The sequence below is a fragment of the Protopterus annectens genome, chromosome 3.part1 (assembly GCF_019279795.1).
Source record: "Protopterus annectens isolate FY-2018-M chromosome 3.part1, PAN1.0, whole genome shotgun sequence".
Taxonomy (NCBI): Eukaryota; Metazoa; Chordata; order Ceratodontiformes; family Protopteridae; genus Protopterus; species Protopterus annectens.
This window is the reverse complement of record NC_056732.1, coordinates 1,067,822,479-1,067,844,052: the sequence shown is the minus strand read 5'-3', so window position 1 is coordinate 1,067,844,052 and position 21,574 is coordinate 1,067,822,479. Positions and strand designations below refer to the sequence as shown.

At 41.2% G+C, this 21,574-nt stretch overlaps 1 protein-coding gene across 1 annotated transcript in view; it reads left to right on the top strand.

Moving 5' to 3' along the window:
- Positions 1-21,574, top strand: part of LOC122797751 (solute carrier family 22 member 13-like) — an 843,707-nt gene that overhangs the window by 470,237 nt on the left and 351,896 nt on the right. Inside the window, exon 6 of the mRNA XM_044066275.1 lies at positions 44-138. Coding sequence (XP_043922210.1) covers positions 44-138 — 95 coding nt within the window. The remainder of the gene's footprint in view (positions 1-43; positions 139-21,574) is intronic.

Sequence of the window (21,574 nt, the reverse complement as noted above, 5' to 3'; positions counted from 1 at the left end):
TTTCAAAATGCTTCAGTTGTTTCTATATTTTATTTACTCACAGCTGAAGGCCAAGTCGAATACGAAGACGGGCACAATCTTAGACCTCTTTAGGAAGAGCCACTTGAGGATGATTACATTAATCACGTCTTATATCTGGTATGATTTTCTAGTTACATTTTATATTTAATACAGTCAGTTTATTAGAGTTGGTGTCATAATATTCCCACAAGCTTTTCTGTTTCTGTCAGACTTGTTAACTCACTTAAAGGTGTTTACATACGTTATTATCTGTTTTGGCTGTAGAGATGATTGATATGGAATCACAATGACTTAATTTTTTGTAGTCTTGTGTTGTACTGTTTTTTGGTCAAAACTTACATGATAATTTACCATAAAAGATACGGATAATGGGCAAGCCTCTTAGAAAAACTTTTGTAACTTGTGTAAACGTCTAAACAGGTTGCTGAAGTTATGTTAAATTTCATATTTTTTACCAAAGTATTGTATGCCAAGTCATTACATAAAAAAAGTTCAGAAGTTTGACCAATATCAGTAATTTGGTATTGGATTATTAATACATATGAGATGTGTTAATTCAAGCATCAAAAGGAAAATTCATTAGGCTTAAAATAGCCCACAATGGCAGCCAACATTATCACAAACTGCTGCATGCCTATATAGAGCAGTAGTGGATTTTTGATTTTTTTATATCATTTAGATGTTCATATATTCTGTTTTTTAACATACGCTCCATCTTACCTACATAAAAATGTCCGCTAGTGTGACACCTAGCTAAATACACTACTCCCCTGGTATTACAATTACCTTTCTTAAAGTATATCTTACTTTTCATATTATTGTCCAAAACCAAACTAGATTCCTTACTAATATATGGACAATAAGGACACATACCACACTGCCTAGTCCCTTGTGTAACTGGGGTGGCATTATTTAACCTATATTCTAACAACTGTTTGACATTGTATCCCACCTTATTAATGAATCTGGGTTTATTACTCACCTTATTGAAAATCTCTTCATTTGTTCTAAATATACTCTAATTTCTTTCAAAAGCCTGCCTAATCATAGTAGTTTTGGTATTATACTGTAGAGCACAAGCTTTTCTAAAATCTTTGGACGTATCTTTGTCACATTTAATAGTGCTATCAATTACTATTTCTGGAGGGGTACAAAGTAGGGGTTTGTATTTATTCCCCCACTCATTATATATTTCTTGGAGAATGCTATCCAACATCTGTGATGGATAGCCTCTCTCAAGAAACATGTTGGAAATGACCTGAAATTCACTAGTCAAATCATCCGTGTTGGATGTCATCCATGCTACCCTAATAGCTTGTCCTTTGACAATGCTGATCTTTTGTCCTAAAGGATGATCACTCTCAAAATGTAGATAAGCATTACAAAAAGTCCTTTTTCTATATATCTGTGATTTAAATTTTCCCTCTTCTTTAGATATAGATGTGTCCAAAAAACTAATGGCTTGCCTATCATACTGAAAAGTGAAACTCAAAAAATCAGTACTAGAATTTAAATAATCTATAAATTTTGGAATTTCATTTTCCAGACCACCCCCCACAAGATAAAAATATCGTCCAGGTATCTAAGATATAATCTAATATTTTTCCAAAACAAACTTCGCATGACATGTTGATTTTCCCAGCCCAATAGAACTAAATTAGAATATACAGGTGAACATGTTGCTCCCATCGGGACACCCTTTATCTGCTGATAGTATTCCCCCTCGAACCAAAGAAAATTATTATCCAAAACTATACCCATAAGTTCACAAATCAATTTAACGATGTCATTCTCCAATTTTTTGTAGTCTTGTGTTGTACTGTTTTTTGGTCAAAACTTACATGATAATTTACCATAAAAAAGATATGGATAATGGGCAAGCCTCTTAGAAAAACTTTTGTAACTTGTGTAAACGTCTAAACAGGTTGCTGAAGTTATGTTAAATTTCATATTTTTTACCAAAGTGTTGTATGCCAAGTCATTACATAAAAAAGTTCAGAAGTTTGACCAATATCAGTAATTTGGTATTGGATTATTAACACATATGAGATGTGTTAATTCAAGCATCAAAAGGAAAATTCATTAGGCTTAAAATAGCCCACAATGGCAGCCAACCTAATACTTACCTTTAAACATATGAACCTGTGATTTTTAAGTTTGTAAAAAACACACACAACACACACACACACACACACACACACACACACACACACACACACACACACACACACACACACACACACACACACACACACAATAACTGCCTTCTCCTGACTGGAAGGGAAGCTTATTCAGTAATTTTGAATCTTGGACAGTAGGAATGTATGATGAAATTTATCTTGCACATTTTTGTTATAATTTTTCCAGGTGTTTTTCTTTACACCTCTCCCAAGCATCGAGCCTTCCTCTGATTTGTCCTTTGTTGCTAGTAAGTGTGCTCCAGTGAGAAGTAGGGGAATCTTAGTAGGGTGTATGAATTTCTTGGAATCAAATTATCTGGTGCATAAATTGAGCAATTCTGATACACATGAATGTCAATAATAATCTAATAATTAGGACAGTGGATGCTATCACAGACAAAGAATAAAAGTAAAATCCCCGAGTGGTATTAGCAACCCAATCCAAGCTAAACCAACCTGGGGGAGATGAGAGACCCGGCCATGATGAACAGGACAAATTGTAAAGGGAGTAGCTTGAGAGCAGGCTGTGGTTCAGGAAGGACAGTGAACCTTAGCTTTTATATGGAAGTTCAAATGTTTTCTTATTAAATCCCGTAAAATCTTCAAGATAAGCCACCTTAAATCAGTATTCATTTAAAGAAGCTTTATTTGGACTAGTGCTTTCATCTTATACAGTGGATATAAAAAGTGTACACATCCCTGTTAAAATACCAGGTTTTTGTGATATAAAAAAATGAAATTGCAATAAATCATTTCAAAACTTTGTCCCACCTTTAATGTGACCTATAACCTGTACAATTCAATTGAAAAACAAACAAATCTATTAGGGGAAAAATATAAAAAATAAAAAACGTACAATAAGCTGGTTGCATAAGTGTGCACACCCTTAAACTAATACTTTGTTGAAGCACCTTTTGATTTAATTACAGCATCCAGTCTTCTTGGGTACACACCTAACATCAATTAGAGACTCTGATTAACCCCAAATAAAGTTCAGCTGCCCTAGTAGAATTTTCTTGACATTTACTCAGTTGCCTGCAACAGCAAAAGCCATGGTTCACAGAGAGGTTACAAAGCATCAAAGGGATCTCATTGTTGAATCATTCAGGAGAAGAGTACAAAAACATTTCCACAGCACTGGATATACCATGGAACACAATGAAGACAGTCATTAAAAAGTGGAGTAAATATGGGACAACAGTGATGTTGCAAAGAACTGGATGTCCCTCCAAAATTGATGAAAAGACAAGATGAAAACTGGTCAGGGAGGCTGCCAAGAGACCTACAGCAACACTGAAGGAGCTGCAGGAATTTCTGGCAAGTACTGGTTATGTACTACATGTGACAACAATCTCCCGTATTCTTCATATGTCTGATCTATGACGTAGGGTTGCAAGACAGAAGCCTTTTCTTACACAGAAAAACATCCAGGCCTGGTTAAAATTTGCAAAACAATACATCAAGTCTCTTAATAACATGTGGGAAAATGTGTTATGGTCTGATGAGACCAAGGTTGAACTTTTTGGCCACAATTCCAAAACTTACATTTGGCGCAAAAACAACACTTCATATCACCAAAAGAATACCATCCCCACTGTGAAGCATGGTGGTGGCAGTATCATGCTTTGGGGTTGCTCTTCTTCATAACCAATCACTTTTGACCCAAAACCTTCAGACATCTGCTAGAAAGCTAAAGATGAAGAGGAATTTCACTTTTCAACATGACAATGACCCCATGCATACATCCAAATCAACAAAAGAATGGCTTCACCAGAAGAAAATTAAAGTTTTGGAATGGCTCAGCCAGAGCCCAGACCATAATCCAATAGAAAATCTGTAGAGTGACCTGAAGAGGGCTGTGCACAGGAGATACCCTCACAATCTGACAGAGTGGGCAACTATTGCCAAGTCAAGATGTGCCATACTGATAGACTCCTACCCAAGAAGACTAAGTGCTGTAATTAAATCAAAAGGTGCTTCAACAAAGTATTAATTTCAGGGTGTACACACTTATGCAACCTGTTTATTGTATGTTTTTTATTTTTTATATTTTTCCCCTAACCGATTTGTTTGTTTTTCAATTGACTTGTACAGGTCATAGGTCACATTAAAGGTGGGAAAAGTTTTGAAATTATTTATTATTGTCTCTTTTTATATCACAAAAACCTGGCATTTTAACAAGGGTGTGTACCTTTTTTATATCCGCTGTAGACTTAATCAGATTAGGAAAAAACGTATAGCAATACTGACCAAAGCATTGCCCTTTTATCATAATTTTAGCAAGGGGTGTGGGAGGAGCAGCTGTTGTGATTGGTTTTCATATTAGCCTTTTAATTGGTTGTAACTGAAGTTTCAAAATTAGCTGTGCTTTTTTACTACTGATCCTTCCATCCATCTGTGATGCCTGTGCACTGGCCCAGCAATCAAGAAGCCTCACCACTAACATCAGTGAGGGGCGTCCATATAGGGAAAGGATAATAAATACACACACAGTAAAGTACACATTTCCTTAAGAGCACACAGAGATCACAGTCAGTCTAGGACTGGTTGCTCCCTTTGTCTCTAGGTCCCCAATAAGACTCCCTACTGGCACAGCTATAGGGTCCAGATCTCAGCCAGCTGGGCAAGCTAAAACCTCCAGCACCCTCTCTGTCCAACCAGTGCTTCATGTCCCTGCCCAAGTAGCTGACACACACGCTTTGCGATAAGAGTTATATACAACCACACAAACACTCCTGGGGAAGGCTGGCACAGGTTCTCCAGCTGTGCCCCTTTTACCTAGACTGTATGGTAGAAATCACTGTCACCACCCAGGTAATATTTATCAGCTACCCAAAGACCATAAAAAGGGTGTCCAATTATTACTGTGCAATATTATTATCCAACTAGTAAGTGTAGCCCAGGGCTAAAGCTATTGGAGGGCTTTGTACAATTTTAACAAAGACATGCAAATACTTGTAAGAGCTTAAATTATCTCTACACAAAACAGCCACCATTGAAAGGGTTAAAAATATTTAATAATAAATAATAAAAACACAAGACAATACTTCTTACTACACAGTGCTAATCAAGAGTTCAGAGATCACAGATAAATATTTAAAATAATACAGTATTGGAGTTCTGACATCACAGAAAAACACTTAGTCTAATCTTCCTAGTTCTTAGCTAATTCTAAGAGAAAATACAATTCTAAAATAACTTACATACAGAACACAGGTAGAGTGCTGATGAGTTGGGTGGTCAAGACAAAAATGCTTAATGCTCTCTGATTCTCTCTGTTTAAATTGATATCACAGTCCTGATTGACATTACATCATTCTTCACACTTTCCTGTGGTTCCCGGGCTAACAGTCCATATTCTTTAGTAAGTTCACACCTGGTCAGAAAGCAAAGCCATTAAGGACATTTATGCATGCAAATTCTGGCCATTAACTCTGGATTTAAAACAATAGCAAGAATTCCTTCATCTAGACAAGCTGGAGACGTGTTTAGATCAAAGGGTCACAACATGTTTTACTTGGTCAGCAGAGTGCACTGTTGTTACATTTTTGCAGTTCCACATGTAACAGCATTTTTTTTCCATTTAAAACAACAAGCCTGTGGCTTACATTAATATTTACAAATGACAGAATTATTTACAGAATTCTATCTGGGTGGGCTGGCAGCCTTCACCTATCTTCATTAGTCTTCATCTATCATCACACATCTCCCCCCTTGGAGAACTCAAGCTAGTTTTTCAAGTGACCTTTGAGAAACGCTGCTTGAGAGGGTTAGTTCTATCTGAGTATACCTTACCCCATTCCCTGTCTTGAGAGTCCATTTGCATTTGCATTGCTAATCCCACTGCAGTGCTGCACTGACATATCATATGCTTGCAACCACAGACTCCATCTTAGCAACTTGGCCTTTTTCTGGCTGGCTCTGTTCTTCCTTGTCAGGTCTGTGAGGAGAGCTGCTATGGTACTATAAATGGGGATGAACTTTCGGTAGTATCCTGCTGTCCCTAAGAATGCCCTCACATGCTTTTTGGCAACAGGTGCAGGCCATGCCTGAATGGCTTCTACTTTGGCAGGTTCTGGCCTGATCTTACCACTCCTCACTCTATGTGTCATGTAGGAGACCTCTGCCATACCCATCTGACATTTGCTCAGCTTAATGGTCAACCCTGCCCTCTGTAGTCTGCCCAGTGTCTCCCTGACATGTTGAAAGTGCTCTTGCCAGGAATGGCTGTAGATAGCAATATCATCTAGGTAAGCAAATGCAAACCCTCCTGCTCCTGCTAGGATATGATCTACCAGACTCTGTAAAGTCACTGGGGATTCTTCATCCCAAAGGGCATCTTTGTAAACTCATGCAAGCCAAAAGGAGTCACAGAGGCTGACTTCTCTTTAGCACTGGGAGTCAAGGGCACCTGCCAGTAACCCTTGGTAGGATCAATGGTTGTAAGATACTTAGCCCCACCCAACTGCTCAGGGGCCTCATCTGTCCTAGGCATGGGGTAAGCATCTGATTCTGTGTGACTATGTAATTTCCTGTAGTCCACACAGAACCAGGTGCTGCCATCCTTCTTTGGCACCAGCACCAGTGGGGAGGCCTAGGGACTGTTGGACTCTTGAATCACCCCTAGTTCCAACATCTCCTTGTACCTCCTCCCTCAGGGTCTGTTTGACTCTCTCAGGCACCCTATAAGGGGCCTGCCTAATAGGCCTTTGGGGTCCTGTATCCACCTGGTGCTGCACCAGGTGGGTGCACCCTGGTTTCCCAGTGAACATGTCCTCAAACTCCTGCAACACTGCTGGATTTCTCAAACCTGGGTAGGAGATAGCTGCTGGGACATTGCTACCCCTTCCACTTGAGGTGCCAGTCCGAGCCTCACTGAGGAGATCAGTCACCAGATCTCCCTCAGACTCCTCCTGCAATCCACTGTAAATGCTCAGCACAAGCGCCTCCCTATCATGGTAAGGTTTCATCATGTTAACATGGTACAATTTGTGCCCCTGCCTTCTGCCTAGCAGTTCCACCATGTAGGTAACATCACTGACCTTTCTTACCACTTTGTAGGGTCATTCCCAAGCTGTTTGCAGCTTGTTCTGTCTGACAGGAATGAGAACCATTACCTGCTTCCCCACAGCATACTCTCTAGCTCAAGCATTGCTGTCATACCACACCTTTTTCTGTTGTTGGGCTTCTGCCAGGTTCTCCTGAGCCAAGCCCTTGAGTTCCCTGAGCCTTGTCCTGAGGTTTAGGACATATGCCACAACAGACTCCTTGCCAGATTTACACTCAACTTTCCACTCATCTCGAATTAAATCTAGAGGTCCCCTCACCCTATGCCCATACAGCAACTCAAAGGGTGAAAAACCTGTGGATTCCTAGGGAACCTCTCTGTAAGCAGCCAACAGATGGGGCAAATATTTGTCCCACTCCCTCTTAAACTATTCTGCAAATGCCCGTAGCATGGACTTGATTGTAGAGTTTAACCTCTCAACACGGCCATTAGTCTGGGAATGGTAGGGCATGGTCTTCAGAGGCTTCAACCCACAGGACTTCCACAGACAAGCCAGCAGGTCTGACATAAAATTGACACCTCTGTCAGTCGGTATTTCTATTGGGAAACCTACCTTGCTGAAAATCTCTAAAAAGCATTTGCCACCTTTTCTGCCTCAATGGAGGACAGAGCCACTGCCTGAGGGTATCGTGTAGCATAATCCACTACCACTAGGATAAACTTTTTCCTTGTGGAACTTGGGGGTACTCAGAGGCCCCTCAATATCCATAGCTACTCTCTGAAATGGCTCCTCAATTACAGGAAAGGCATCAAAGGAGCTCTCACCTTGTCTCCTGCCCTGCCTACCTTTTGGCACTGCTCACAGGTCCCGCAGCACCCTGTTGCATCTCTGGAAATTCCAGGCTAATAGAAGTTATGCATAATACATCTCTTTGTATGTTTTATGCCCATATGACCTGCAAAGGGAATATCATGGGCTATGGCTAGAAGTGCCAGATGGTAGGCTCTAGGCACTGCTGACTGCTGTACACTCTCACCTTCTAGCCCTCCCTCAGGGGTCCAGTCTCTATACAGCAACCCTGTGTTCCAGCATACATATTCCCCTTTCCTTGAGAATCAGGTGCCTCCCTAGCTACATGCCTCAGGCCTTGCAGTGTAGGGTCTGAGAGCTGAGGCTGTCTCAACTCTCTCTTTGTAACCCTTCCCAGCTCCCCTTCCACAGGGAGTCTGGCATCCTCTGACAGTGGTGCCTCACTGTCAGCCTGAGTACTACTACTCACTTCTACCTTTGCATTCACTCTGTCCAAGGGAACATCAGTACCCACAAGCAGCTGTGGCAAAAAAAATCAGTGTCACTGCTACAGAGCAGCTCCCTCCCTGAAGTAACCACCTCAACAGTCCTGGCTGCAAGTATGCAGTCTGTCTGGGTCTCCCCCAGGCTACCAGACCCACATGCTTGTCTCCTAGCCTGACTGCATGTAACTTCATAAGCACATGGTACTGCCTCATCCAAATCCTTCCTTATCAGGACATCTGCAGGATGGTAGTTCAGTACCCTTGTTGTCTCAAGACAAACTACTATTGGCATTTTGTCTTTCCCACTTACTGGCTCTCTCACATTTTGTTCCCTACCTTGCCTCTGTGGACATCTGTATGCCATATGGCCCACTGGTTCCATTCAATACATTTAACCCTAGGTCCTGGATGGGTACCTGGACTAGTGGCTCCTGCTATTGCCAGATTCTGTTGGGGCAGTCTCTGCTGCCCACCATGGTTTCCTTTAGACCCATAAGCAGCACTGAGGGTCCCTTTCCTGTGCATGGATGCTCTGCTTGCTAGGTATAGTTCTCCCTTCTTCCCCATCTCATCTGAAGTAGCCCATTGTCTATCAGCTAACCAGATCCTCATGTCCTCAGGCAAAGTGCTAAGGGCTTGTTCCCTCACCAAATGGTCTGCCAGCCCTTCAAAAGTAGTGACCTGACATTCACTCACCCACCTATGAAAATAAGTGCTCAGTTCAGCAACATATTCACACACACTTTCATCTGTCTTGTGTCTATGCTTACAAAACATTTTCCTATACGTTTCAGGTGTTAGCTTAAAACATTCTAACAAGTGACTTTTAACAGCAGTTTAATCAAAACATGCAGTGTCAGACATTTTAGACAACACAGTTACAGCTTTACCATGGAGTAAAGGGGTCAGGAACCATACCCAGAGCCTTTGGTCAACATCATACTGTTTACATACCCTCTCAAACATATGAATGAAACTATCACAATTATCCCCCTCTTTAAACTGTGGAAGAAATTTACTGGCCTTCTGTGCTTCTGGGTTCCAGTTACTCCCTTTCCCATTACTACCATGACTCTGGCGAAGAGTCAGCATCTCCCTCTCATGCTTCCTCTGCCTCTCCTTTTCCTCAGCTTCCAGGTGTAGCAGTTTCTTATTCTCCTCAGCCTGCAGACATCTCAGTCTCTCAGCTGATTCTATTTCCAAATGCCTGGCCTCCACCTCAAGTCTCTTTAGCTCCAAGTGGATTTTTAAGTCTTCTGCAGAATGGTTGAGCTGTTCATTCTCTGAGGGTGGTACATCTCCACTGCTAGTCTGAATGTCCTCCTGGTTGCTGTTTCCTGATGCAGTTGTGACCAAGGCTGCAATCAGGTCTACCTTAGTCAGGTTTCCATGCACCAGTCCCCTAGCCTGGCACATCTCAGCCAGCTGGCTCCTTGTCAGCTTTCCGTACTCCTCTGCTGACATGCTGCCTGCTCTTTCTGACTAACTAAGCTAACAAAAGAAATAAAACAATTGTGATCTGAACTCTGAGTTTTCACTGTGTGGCTGATTTAGAGTACAAAACACCTTCGGAGATCACTGTACACAAGCTACAGGAAATCACTCTATCCACACCACTACAAGCCAGTTAGTATGTGCCAACCAATTAATATGTGGTGTGGATATCCCACCACTGCCAAACAATTAATATGACACCCATGCACTGGCCCAGCAATCAAGGAGCCTCAGTCCTCACCACTAACACCAGTGAGGGGCATCCATATAAGGAAAGGATAATAAATACACACAGTAAAGTACAATTTCCTTTAAGAGCACACAGAGATCACAGTCAGTCCGGGGCTGCTTGCTCACTTTCTCTCCAGGTCCCCAATAAGACTCGCCACTAGCTCAGCTATAGGGTCCAGATCTCAGCCAGCTGGGCAAGCTAAAATCTCCAGCACCCTCTCTGTCCAACCAGTGCTTCTTGACCCTACCCAAGTAGCTGACACACACACACACTTTGAAATAAGATTTATCTACAACCACACAGACACTCCTGGGGAAGACTGGCAAAGGTTCTCTAGCTGTGCCCCTTTTACCCAGACTATATGGTAGAAATCACTGCCACCACCCAGCTAATATTTATCAGCTACTCAAAGGCCCTTAAAAGGGTGTTCAATTATTACTGTGCAATATTATTATCCAACTAGTAAGTGTAGCCCAGAGCTAAAGCTATTAGAGTGGCTTTGTACAGTTTTACCAAAGACATGCAAGTACTCGTAAGAGCTTACATTATCTCTACACAAAACAGCCACAGTTGAAAGGGTTTAAAAATATTTAATAATAAATAATAAAAACACAAGACAATACTTCTTACTACACAGTGTTAGTCAAGAGTTCAGAGATCACAGAGAAATACTTCAAATAATAAAGTAGTAAAGTTCTAACATCACAGAAAAACAATTAGTCTAATATTTCTAGTTTCTAGATATTTCTAAGAGAAAATACAATTCTAAAATAACTTACATATAGAACACAAGCAGAGTGCGGATGAGTTGGATGGTCAAGACAAAAATATTTAATGCTGTCTGATTCTCTCTGTTTAAATTGATATCACAGTTCTGATTCACATTACATCATTCTTCACACTTTCCTGAGGTTCCCAGGCTAACAGGCTACATTCTTTAGTAAATTCACACCTGGGCAGGAAGCAAACCCATGAAGGACATTTATGCATGCAAATTCTGGCCATTAACTCTGGCCTTAAAACAATAGCAAGAATTCCTTCATCTAGACCAGCTGGAGCCGTGTTTAGATTAAAGGGTCACGACATGCTCTACTTGGTCAGCAGAGTGCACTGTTGTTATATTTTTGCAGTTTCACATGTAACGGCATTTTTTCTATTTAAGACAGCAAGCCTGTGGCTTACATTAATATTTACAAATGACAGAATTATCTACAAAATTCTACCTGGCTGGCTGGCAGCCTTCACCTGTCTTCACTAGCCTTCACCTATTGTCACACCATCTACAACCCCTTTTCCCATTTTTCACATGGGGTTGGGGTGTCACTTCAACAGTGACAATCAACTAGAGCCAATGCATTTCAGAATCTGCCTTTAATTGGCTGTAATTGAAGCTACTAGATTAGTTGTTCTTCCTTACAACTAATTTCCATAAGGTTTTCAGAATCTTTTCAATTTAGTCAGTCTTTTCTCACCACAGTTGTGTTCCCAGCTCCTTTGCTTTACATTGTTCTATATATAACTTTGTACTTGGCTTTCAGGTGAACACAAAAGATAATAACCCTGTTTTTATCTTAATCCACAATCAATAAAGTCTTATTGTGTGCACCATTCCAGTACTAAATAGGTCTACGTTTTTGCAGTTGTTGTATATTTGAGATTACTCTCATTACAAAAACTGTTGTACATATATAATTGTTTCTTTAAAAATATTTTATGGGTCAGAGATTGAGTGGGTGCTTTCAGATCCTTTGTGTTCTACCTCGTTTGTGTTTAAGTCTTTTATTTCATTAGAGCACACTCTCACAGGCTAATAGTTACCAACTATATTCTAATATTTCATCAAAAGTGGGACAGAGCCCACTTTAACAAGGCTTCCTGTGATTAAAATGTGAAACAGTAACAAAACTCAAAAACATTGGCTGATTAGGACCACGACAATAGTAAAGTATGCTTTAATTGAGTTTTATATATTTTTTAACCTTTGTTAGACATTTCTTGACAAAGTAGCAGACATCCTTCTAAATACCATTTTCTTCTACTATTGTTTGGTCAACTACAAAAAAAAAAAAGGTTTTCTAAAGGGTTTTTCTATTTTTGTTTGGCTATTATCTATCATGAATGCTAAGTTACCATGTAACACCTGTTGCGTCTGACAAGTAAACTGTAACTGAAGTTGTAATGTTTGTTTGTCCTTGTTTATTATGTGGAGCTTTTCTCCCCGGGCCTCTACTGAAAATGGACACATATCCAATTAGATTAGCCCGGTCAACAAATGTAAAATAAATAAAATAATTAGCTGCACTTTCATGCACATGCTAGATAAGCTTAATCAGATTCTTATCCAACTAGTAAGTGTAGCCCAGGGCTAAAGCTATTGGAGGGCTTTGTACAATTTTAACAAAGACATGCAAATACTTGTAAGAGCTTAAATTATCTCTACACAAAACAGCCACCATTGAAAGGGTTAAAAATATTTAATAATAAATAATAAAAACACAAGACAATACTTCTTACTACACAGTGCTAATCAAGAGTTCAGAGATCACAGATAAATATTTAAAATAATACAGTATTGGAGTTCTGACATCACAGAAAAACACTTAGTCTAATCTTCCTAGTTCTTAGCTAATTCTAAGAGAAAATACAATTCTAAAATAACTTACATACAGAACACAGGTAGAGTGCTGATGAGTTGGGTGGTCAAGACAAAAATGCTTAATGCTCTCTGATTCTCTCTGTTTAAATTGATATCACAGTCCTGATTGACATTACATCATTCTTCACACTTTCCTGTGGTTCCCGGGCTAACAGTCCATATTCTTTAGTAAGTTCACACCTGGTCAGGAAGCAAAGCCATTAAGGACATTTATGCATGCAAATTCTGGCCATTAACTCTGGATTTAAAACAATAGCAAGAATTCCTTCATCTAGACAAGCTGGAGACGTGTTTAGATCAAAGGGTCACAACATGTTTTACTTGGTCAGCAGAGTGCACTGTTGTTACATTTTTGCAGTTCCACATGTAACAGCATTTTTTTTCCATTTAAAACAACAAGCCTGTGGCTTACATTAATATTTACAAATGACAGAATTATTTACAGAATTCTATCTGGGTGGGCTGGCAGCCTTCACCTATCTTCATTAGTCTTCATCTATCATCACACATCTCCCCCCTTGGAGAACTCAAGCTAGTTTTTCAAGTGACCTTTGAGAAACGCTGCTTGAGAGGGTTAGTTCTATCTGAGTATACCTTACCCCATTCCCTGTCTTGAGAGTCCATTTGCATTGGCATTGCTAATCCCACTGCAGTGCTGCACTGACATATCATATGCTTGCAACCACAGACTCCATCTTAGCAACTTGGCCTTTTCTGGCTGGCTCTGTTCTTCCTTGTCAGGTCTGTGAGGAGAGCTGCTATGGTACTATAAATGGGGATGAACTTTCGGTAGTATCCTGCTGTCCCTAAGAATGCCCTCACATGCTTTTTGGCAACAGGTGCAGGCCATGCCTGAATGGCTTCTACTTTGGCAGGTTCTGGCCTGATCTTACCACTCCTCACTCTATGTGTCATGTAGGAGACCTCTGCCATACCCATCTGACATTTGCTCAGCTTAATGGTCAACCCTGCCCTCTGTAGTCTGCCCAGTGTCTCCCTGACATGTTGAAAGTGCTCTTGCCAGGAATGGCTGTAGATAGCAATATCATCTAGGTAAGCAAATGCAAACCCTCCTGCTCCTGCTAGGATATGATCTACCAGACTCTGTAAAGTCACTGGGGGATTCTTCATCCCAAAGGGCATCTTTGTAAACTCATGCAAGCCAAAAGGAGTCACAGAGGCTGACTTCTCTTTAGCACTGGGAGTCAAGGGCACCTGCCAGTAACCCTTGGTAGGATCAATGGTTGTAAGATACTTAGCCCCACCCAACTGCTCAGGGGCCTCATCTGTCCTAGGCATGGGGTAAGCATCTGATTCTGTGTGACTATGTAATTTCCTGTAGTCCACACAGAACCAGGTGCTGCCATCCTTCTTTGGCACCAGCACCAGTGGGGAGGCCTAGGGACTGTTGGACTCTTGAATCACCCCTAGTTCCAACATCTCCTTGTACCTCCTCCCTCAGGGTCTGTTTGACTCTCTCAGGCACCCTATAAGGGGCCTGCCTAATAGGCCTTTGGGGTCCTGTATCCACCTGGTGCTGCACCAGGTGGGTGCACCCTGGTTTCCCAGTGAACATGTCCTCAAACTCCTGCAACACTGCTGGATTTCTCAAACCTGGGTAGGAGATAGCTGCTGGGACATTGCTACCCCTTCCACTTGAGGTGCCAGTCCGAGCCTCACTGAGGAGATCAGTCACCAGATCTCCCTCAGACTCCTCCTGCAATCCACTGTAAATGCTCAGCACAAGCGCCTCCCTATCATGGTAAGGTTTCATCATGTTAACATGGTACAATTTGTGCCCCTGCCTTCTGCCTAGCAGTTCCACCATGTAGGTAACATCACTGACCTTTCTTACCACTTTGTAGGGTCATTCCCAAGCTATTTGCAGCTTGTTCTGTCTGACAGGAATGAGAACCATTACCTGCTTCCCCACAGCATACTCTCTAGCTCAAGCATTGCTGTCATACCACACCTTTTTCTGTTGTTGGGCTTCTGCCAGGTTCTCCTGAGCCAAGCCCTTGAGTTCCCTGAGCCTTGTCCTGAGGTTTAGGACATATGCCACAACAGACTCCTTGCCAGATTTACACTCAACTTTCCACTCATCTCGAATTAAATCTAGAGGTCCCCTCACCCTATGCCCATACAGCAACTCAAAGGGTGAAAAACCTGTGGATTCCTAGGAACCTCTCTGTAAGCAGCCAACAGATGGGGCAAATATTTGTCCCACTCCCTCTTAAACTATTCTGCAAATGCCCGTAGCATGGACTTGATTGTAGAGTTTAACCTCTCAACACGCCATTAGTCTGGGAATGGTAGGGCATGGTCTTCAGAGGCTTCAACCCACAGGACTTCCACAGACAAGCCAGCAGGTCTGACATAAAATTGACACCTCTGTCAGTCGGTATTTCTATTGGGAAACCTACCTTGCTGAAAATCTCTAAAAGCATTTGCCACCTTTTCTGCCTCAATGGAGGACAGAGCCACTGCCTGAGGGTATCGTGTAGCATAATCCACTACCACTAGGATAAACTTTTTCCTTGTGGAACTTGGGGTACTCAGAGGCCCCTCAATATCCATAGCTACTCTCTGAAATGGCTCCTCAATTACAGGAAAGGCATCAAAGGAGCTCTCACCTTGTCTCCTGCCCTGCCTACCTTTTGGCACTGCTCACAGGTCCCGCAGCACCCTGTTGCATCTCTGGAAATTCCAGGCTAATAGAAGTTATGCATAATACATCTCTTTGTATGTTTTATGCCCATATGACCTGCAAAGGGAATATCATGGGCTATGGCTAGAAGTGCCAGATGGTAGGCTCTAGGCACTGCTGACTGCTGTACACTCTCACCTTCTAGCCCTCCCTCAGGGGTCCAGTCTCTATACAGCAACCCTGTGTTCCAGCATACATATTCCCCTTTCCTTGAGAATCAGGTGCCTCCCTAGCTACATGCCTCAGGCCTTGCAATGTAGGGTCTGAGAGCTGAGGCTGTCTCAACTCTCTCTTTGTAACCCTTCCCAGCTCCCCTTCCACAGGGAGTCTGGCATCCTCTGACAGTGGTGCCTCACTGTCAGCCTGAGTACTACTACTCACTTCTACCTTTGCATTCACTCTGTCCAAGGGAACATCAGTACCCACAAGCAGCTGTGGCAAAAAAAATCAGTGTCACTGCTACAGAGCAGCTCCCTCCCTAAAGTAACCACCTCAACAGTCCTGGCTGCAAGTATGCAGTCTGTCTGGGTCTCCCCCAGGCTACCAGACCCACATGCTTGTCTCCTAGCCTGACTGCATGTAACTTCATAAGCACATGGTACTGCCTCATCCAAATCCTTCCTTATCAGGACATCTGCAGGATGGTAGTTCAGTACCCTTGTTGTCTCAAGACAAACTACTATTGGCATTTTGTCTTTCCCACTTACTGGCTCTCTCACATTTTGTTCCCTACCTTGCCTCTGTGGACATCTGTATGCCATATGGCCCACTGGTTCCATTCAATACATTTAACCCTAGGTCCTGGATGGGTACCTGGACTAGTGGCTCCTGCTATTGCCAGATTCTGTTGGGGCAGTCTCTGCTGCCCACCATGGTTTCCTTTAGACCCATAAGCAGCACTGAGGGTCCCTTTCCTGTGCATGGATGCTCTGCTTGCTAGGTATAGTTCTCCCTTCTTCCCCATCTCATCTGAAGTAGCCCATTGTCTATCAGCTAACCAGATCCTCATGTCCTCAGGCAAAGTGCTAAGGGCTTGTTCCCTCACCAAATGGTCTGCCAGCCCTTCAAAAGTAGTGACCTGACATTCACTCACCCACCTATGAAAATAAGTGCTCAGTTCAGCAACATATTCACACACACTTTCATCTGTCTTGTGTCTATGCTTACAAAACATTTTCCTATACGTTTCAGGTGTTAGCTTAAAACATTCTAACAAGTGACTTTTAACAGCAGTTTAATCAAAACATGCAGTGTCAGACATTTTAGACAACACAGTTACAGCTTTACCATGGAGTAAAGGGGTCAGGAACCATACCCAGAGCCTTTGGTCAACATCATACTGTTTACATACCCTCTCAAACATATGAATGAAACTATCACAATTATCCCCCTCTTTAAACTGTGGAAGAAATTTACTGGCCTTCTGTGCTTCTGGGTTCCAGTTACTCCCTTTCCCATTACTACCATGACTCTGGCGAAGAGTCAGCATCTCCCTCTCATGCTTCCTCTGCCTCTCCTTTTCCTCAGCTTCCAGGTGTAGCAGTTTCTTATTCTCCTCAGCCTGCAGACATCTCAGTCTCTCAGCTGATTCTATTTCCAAATGCCTGGCCTCCACCTCAAGTCTCTTTAGCTCCAAGTGGATTTTTAAGTCTTCTGCAGAATGGTTGAGCTGTTCATTCTCTGAGGGTGGTACATCTCCACTGATAGTCAGAATGTCCTCCTGGTTGCTGTTTCCTGATGCAGTTGTGACCAAGGCTGCAATCAGGTCTACCTTAGTCAGGTTTCCATGCACCAGTCCCCTAGCCTGGCACATCTCAGCCAGCTGGCTCCTTGTCAGCTTTCCGTACTCCTCTGCTGACATGCTGCCTGCTCTTTCTGACTAACTAAGCTAACAAAAGAAATAAAACAATTGTGATCTGAACTCTGAGTTTTCACTGTGTGGCTGATTTAGAGTACAAAACACCTTCGGAGATCACTGTACACAAGCTACAGGAAATCACTCTATCCACACCACTACAAGCCAGTTAGTATGTGCCAACCAATTAATATGTGGTGTGGATATCCCACCACTGCCAAACAATTAATATGACACCCGTGCACTGGCCCAGCAATCAAGGAGCCTCAGTCCTCACCACTAACACCAGTGAGGGGCATCCATATAGGGAAAGGATAATAAATACACACACAGTAAAGTACAATTTCCTTTAAGAGCACACAGAGATCACAGTCAGTCCGGGGCTGCTTGCTCACTTTCTCTCCAGGTCCCCAATAAGACTCGCCACTAGCTCAGCTATAGGGTCCAGATCTCAGCCAGCTGGGCAAGCTAAAATCTCCAGCACCCTCTCTGTCCAACCAATGCTTCTTGACCCTACCCAAGTAGCTGACACACACACACACTTTGAAATAAGATTTATCTACAACCACACAGACACTCCTGGGGAAGACTGGCAAAGGTTCTCTAGCTGTGCCCCTTTTACCCAGACTATATGGTAGAAATCACTGCCACCACCCAGCTAATATTTATCAGCTACTCAAAGGCCCTTAAAAGGGTGTTCGATTATTACTGTGCAATATTATTATCCAACTAGTAAGTGTAGCCCAGAGCTAAAGCTATTAGAGTGGCTTTGTACAGTTTTACCAAAGACATGCAAGTACTCGTAAGAGCTTACATTATCTCTACACAAAACAGCCACAGTTGAAAGGGTTTAAAATATTTAATAATAAATAAAAACACAAGACAATACTTCTTACTACACAGTGTTAGTCAAGAGTTCAGAGATCACAGAGAAATACTTCAAATAATAAAGTAGTAAAGTTCTAACATCACAGAAAAACAATTAGTCTAATATTCCTAGTTTCTAGATATTTCTAAGAGAAAATACAATTCTAAAATAACTTACATATAGAACACAAGCAGAGTGCGGATGAGTTGGATGGTCAAGACAAAAATATTTAATGCTGTCTGATTCTCTCTGTTTAAATTGATATCACAGTTCTGATTCACATTACATCATTCTTCACACTTTCCTGAGGTTCCCAGGCTAACAGGCTACATTCTTTAGTAAATTCACACCTGGGCAGGAAGCAAACCCATGAAGGACATTTATGCATGCAAATTCTGGCCATTAACTCTGGCCTTAAAACAATAGCAAGAATTCCTTCATCTAGACCAGCTGGAGCCGTGTTTAGATTAAAGGGTCACGACATGCTCTACTTGGTCAGCAGAGTGCACTGTTGTTATATTTTTGCAGTTTCACATGTAACGGCATTTTTCTATTTAAGACAGCAAGCCTGTGGCTTACATTAATATTTACAAATGACAGAATTATCTACAAAATTCTACCTGGCTGGCTGGCAGCCTTCACCTGTCTTCACTAGCCTTCACCTATTGTCACACCATCTACAACCCCTTTTCCCATTTTTCACATGGGGTTGGGGTGTCACTTCAACAGTGACAATCAACTAGAGCCAATGCATTTCAGAATCTGCCTTTAATTGGCTGTAATTGAAGCTACTAGATTAGTTGTTCTTCCTTACAACTAATTTCCATAAGGTTTTCAGAATCTTTTCAATTTAGTCAGTCTTTTCTCACCACAGTTGTGTTCCCAGCTCCTTTGCTTTACATTGTTCTATATATAACTTTGTACTTGGCTTTCAGGTGAACACAAAAGATAATAACCCTGTTTTTATCTTAATCCACAATCAATAAAGTCTTATTGTGTGCACCATTCCAGTACTAAATAGGTCTACGTTTTTGCAGTTGTTGTATATTTGAGATTACTCTCATTACAAAAACTGTTGTACATATATAATTGTTTCTTTAAAAATATTTTATGGGTCAGAGATTGAGTGGGTGCTTTCAGATCCTTTGTGTTCTACCTCGTTTGTGTTTAAGTCTTTTATTTCATTAGAGCACACTCTCACAGGCTAATAGTTACCAACTATATTCTAATATTTCATCAAAAGTGGGACAGAGCCCACTTTAACAAGGCTTCCTGTGATTAAAATGTGAAACAGTAACAAAACTCAAAAACATTGGCTGATTATGACCACGACAATAGTAAAGTATGCTTTAATTGAGTTTTATATATTTTTTAACCTTTGTTAGACATTTCTTGACAAAGTAGCAGACATCCTTCTAAATACCATTTTCTTCTACTATTGTTTGGTCAACTACAAAAAAAAAAAAGGTTTTCTAAAGGGTTTTTCTATTTTTGTTTGGCTATTATCTATCATGAATGCTAAGTTACCATGTAACACCTGTTGCGTCTGACAAGTAAACTGTAACTGAAGTTGTAATGTTTGTTTGTCCTTGTTTATTATGTGGAGCTTTTCTCCCCGGGCCTCTACTGAAAATGGACACATATCCAATTAGATTAGCCCGGTCAACAAATGTAAAATAAATAAAATAATTAGCTGCACTTTCATGCACATGCTAGATAAGCTTAATCAGATTCTTGTTTGTAGCTTAATGTTACAGATATTGTGAAGATCAAATTCTGTTGATGCATATATTAGTGGTGTTCAGCCTGATTTAGGCCAGGATAACTCTAATCATAGAAGGTAATGATTTTTGTACACCAGTACTATTCCCTAATGAGATAATGGTTTTGCAAACTTGATGTGCTCCCTTCCTGGGGATAAAAAGAGTTGTTAACTATTATTAACTACAACAGATAAAGAAGACATAAGGCATATATCGTTTTGCAGGTTAGAGTGATAATCCCCAGTTTAGCTTTCTAGTTAATGTGAGAGTTTAATTATAAATAGAATATGCAAACGGGTTTCTAAAAATCCAGAGAACAATTAAGATATTATAATAGTGCTAACAACATCTCTTGGGGAAATAGTCTATGGTCCTGCATTCATGTGTGTTTGTGACATATATCTATATCTATATCTATATCTATAACTATATTGATATCTATATAGTGAAGAATATCGAATAGGTAAGGAATTATGAGCTATGTATATGGTTGTAATAGTGTAGTGCATTATTAGACATATATGGGCTGGTTTATCAGCTTTCAGAAGTTTATTATTATATGTAAGCTGCAAAGATTAATATTGCAATGCTATAAAATATGTAATCATTAAGGAGTGGAAAGCAAATCATTTTACAATTGTGTGCCAGAAAGAAGCTTGTGCATTAGAGCACAGTCAGTTTCCCGTGCATGAGGGACTTTAAGTTGCAACGGTGTGTGAAGTCAGCAACAAGCTACAAAAGGGTTTGATTAATTGAATGGAAGAAAAAAGAAACAGTCCCTTAACTTTGTAAAAAAATAAGATTTGAAAAAGAACATCATGGGGTACACAACACATAATAACAACACAGAAAACAAATGGCAAAGGCAGTGTCCCAGTTAATTTCCATAAGCATGCATTTAAATGAGTTTTATGATAAGGCAGGGTACAACATATTCTGCTAATTTAATGAAGCAGTATTAGTCTTTCAAATTTGCTTATCTACTGTATGTGCTTGTTAGCCAGGTGGGAGTATTGCTTAATAAATATTTTTCACCCTAACATGGTTTTGAGGCAATACAGAGATGTTCTTCGTGTTTCACTGTTGCAGTCATTACAACTGGGTTATCCTGCTAGCAGGCTACCCTCAGTCAGCCTGAATTCCAAAGTCTAGGTCCGGCGTTGGTTGCTGTCACCTCTTCCCTGACGTCAGTGCGCCAGGGGTATAAAAGATGCAGCCGACGCCATTTTCTTCAGTCTTTCTTGCCGCGCTTTGCCTGAAGCAAAAGCAGCTCGCAAGTGCCGGTCGGCCGACTCCTGAGATTTTTGTGTTCAAATTTCAGATCCGAAGTCTTCACTAAAAGCTAAGTACCCCGTTGGGGAAACTTTTTTCTTGTTCCAGACCGATGTCAGAAAAAGTTAATAATTGTATTTCTTGTGGGAAGCAAATACCTCATAAGGACTTTCATTCTTACTGTATTCCTTGCCTAGGCCCTGACCACGACGTAGCTAGTTG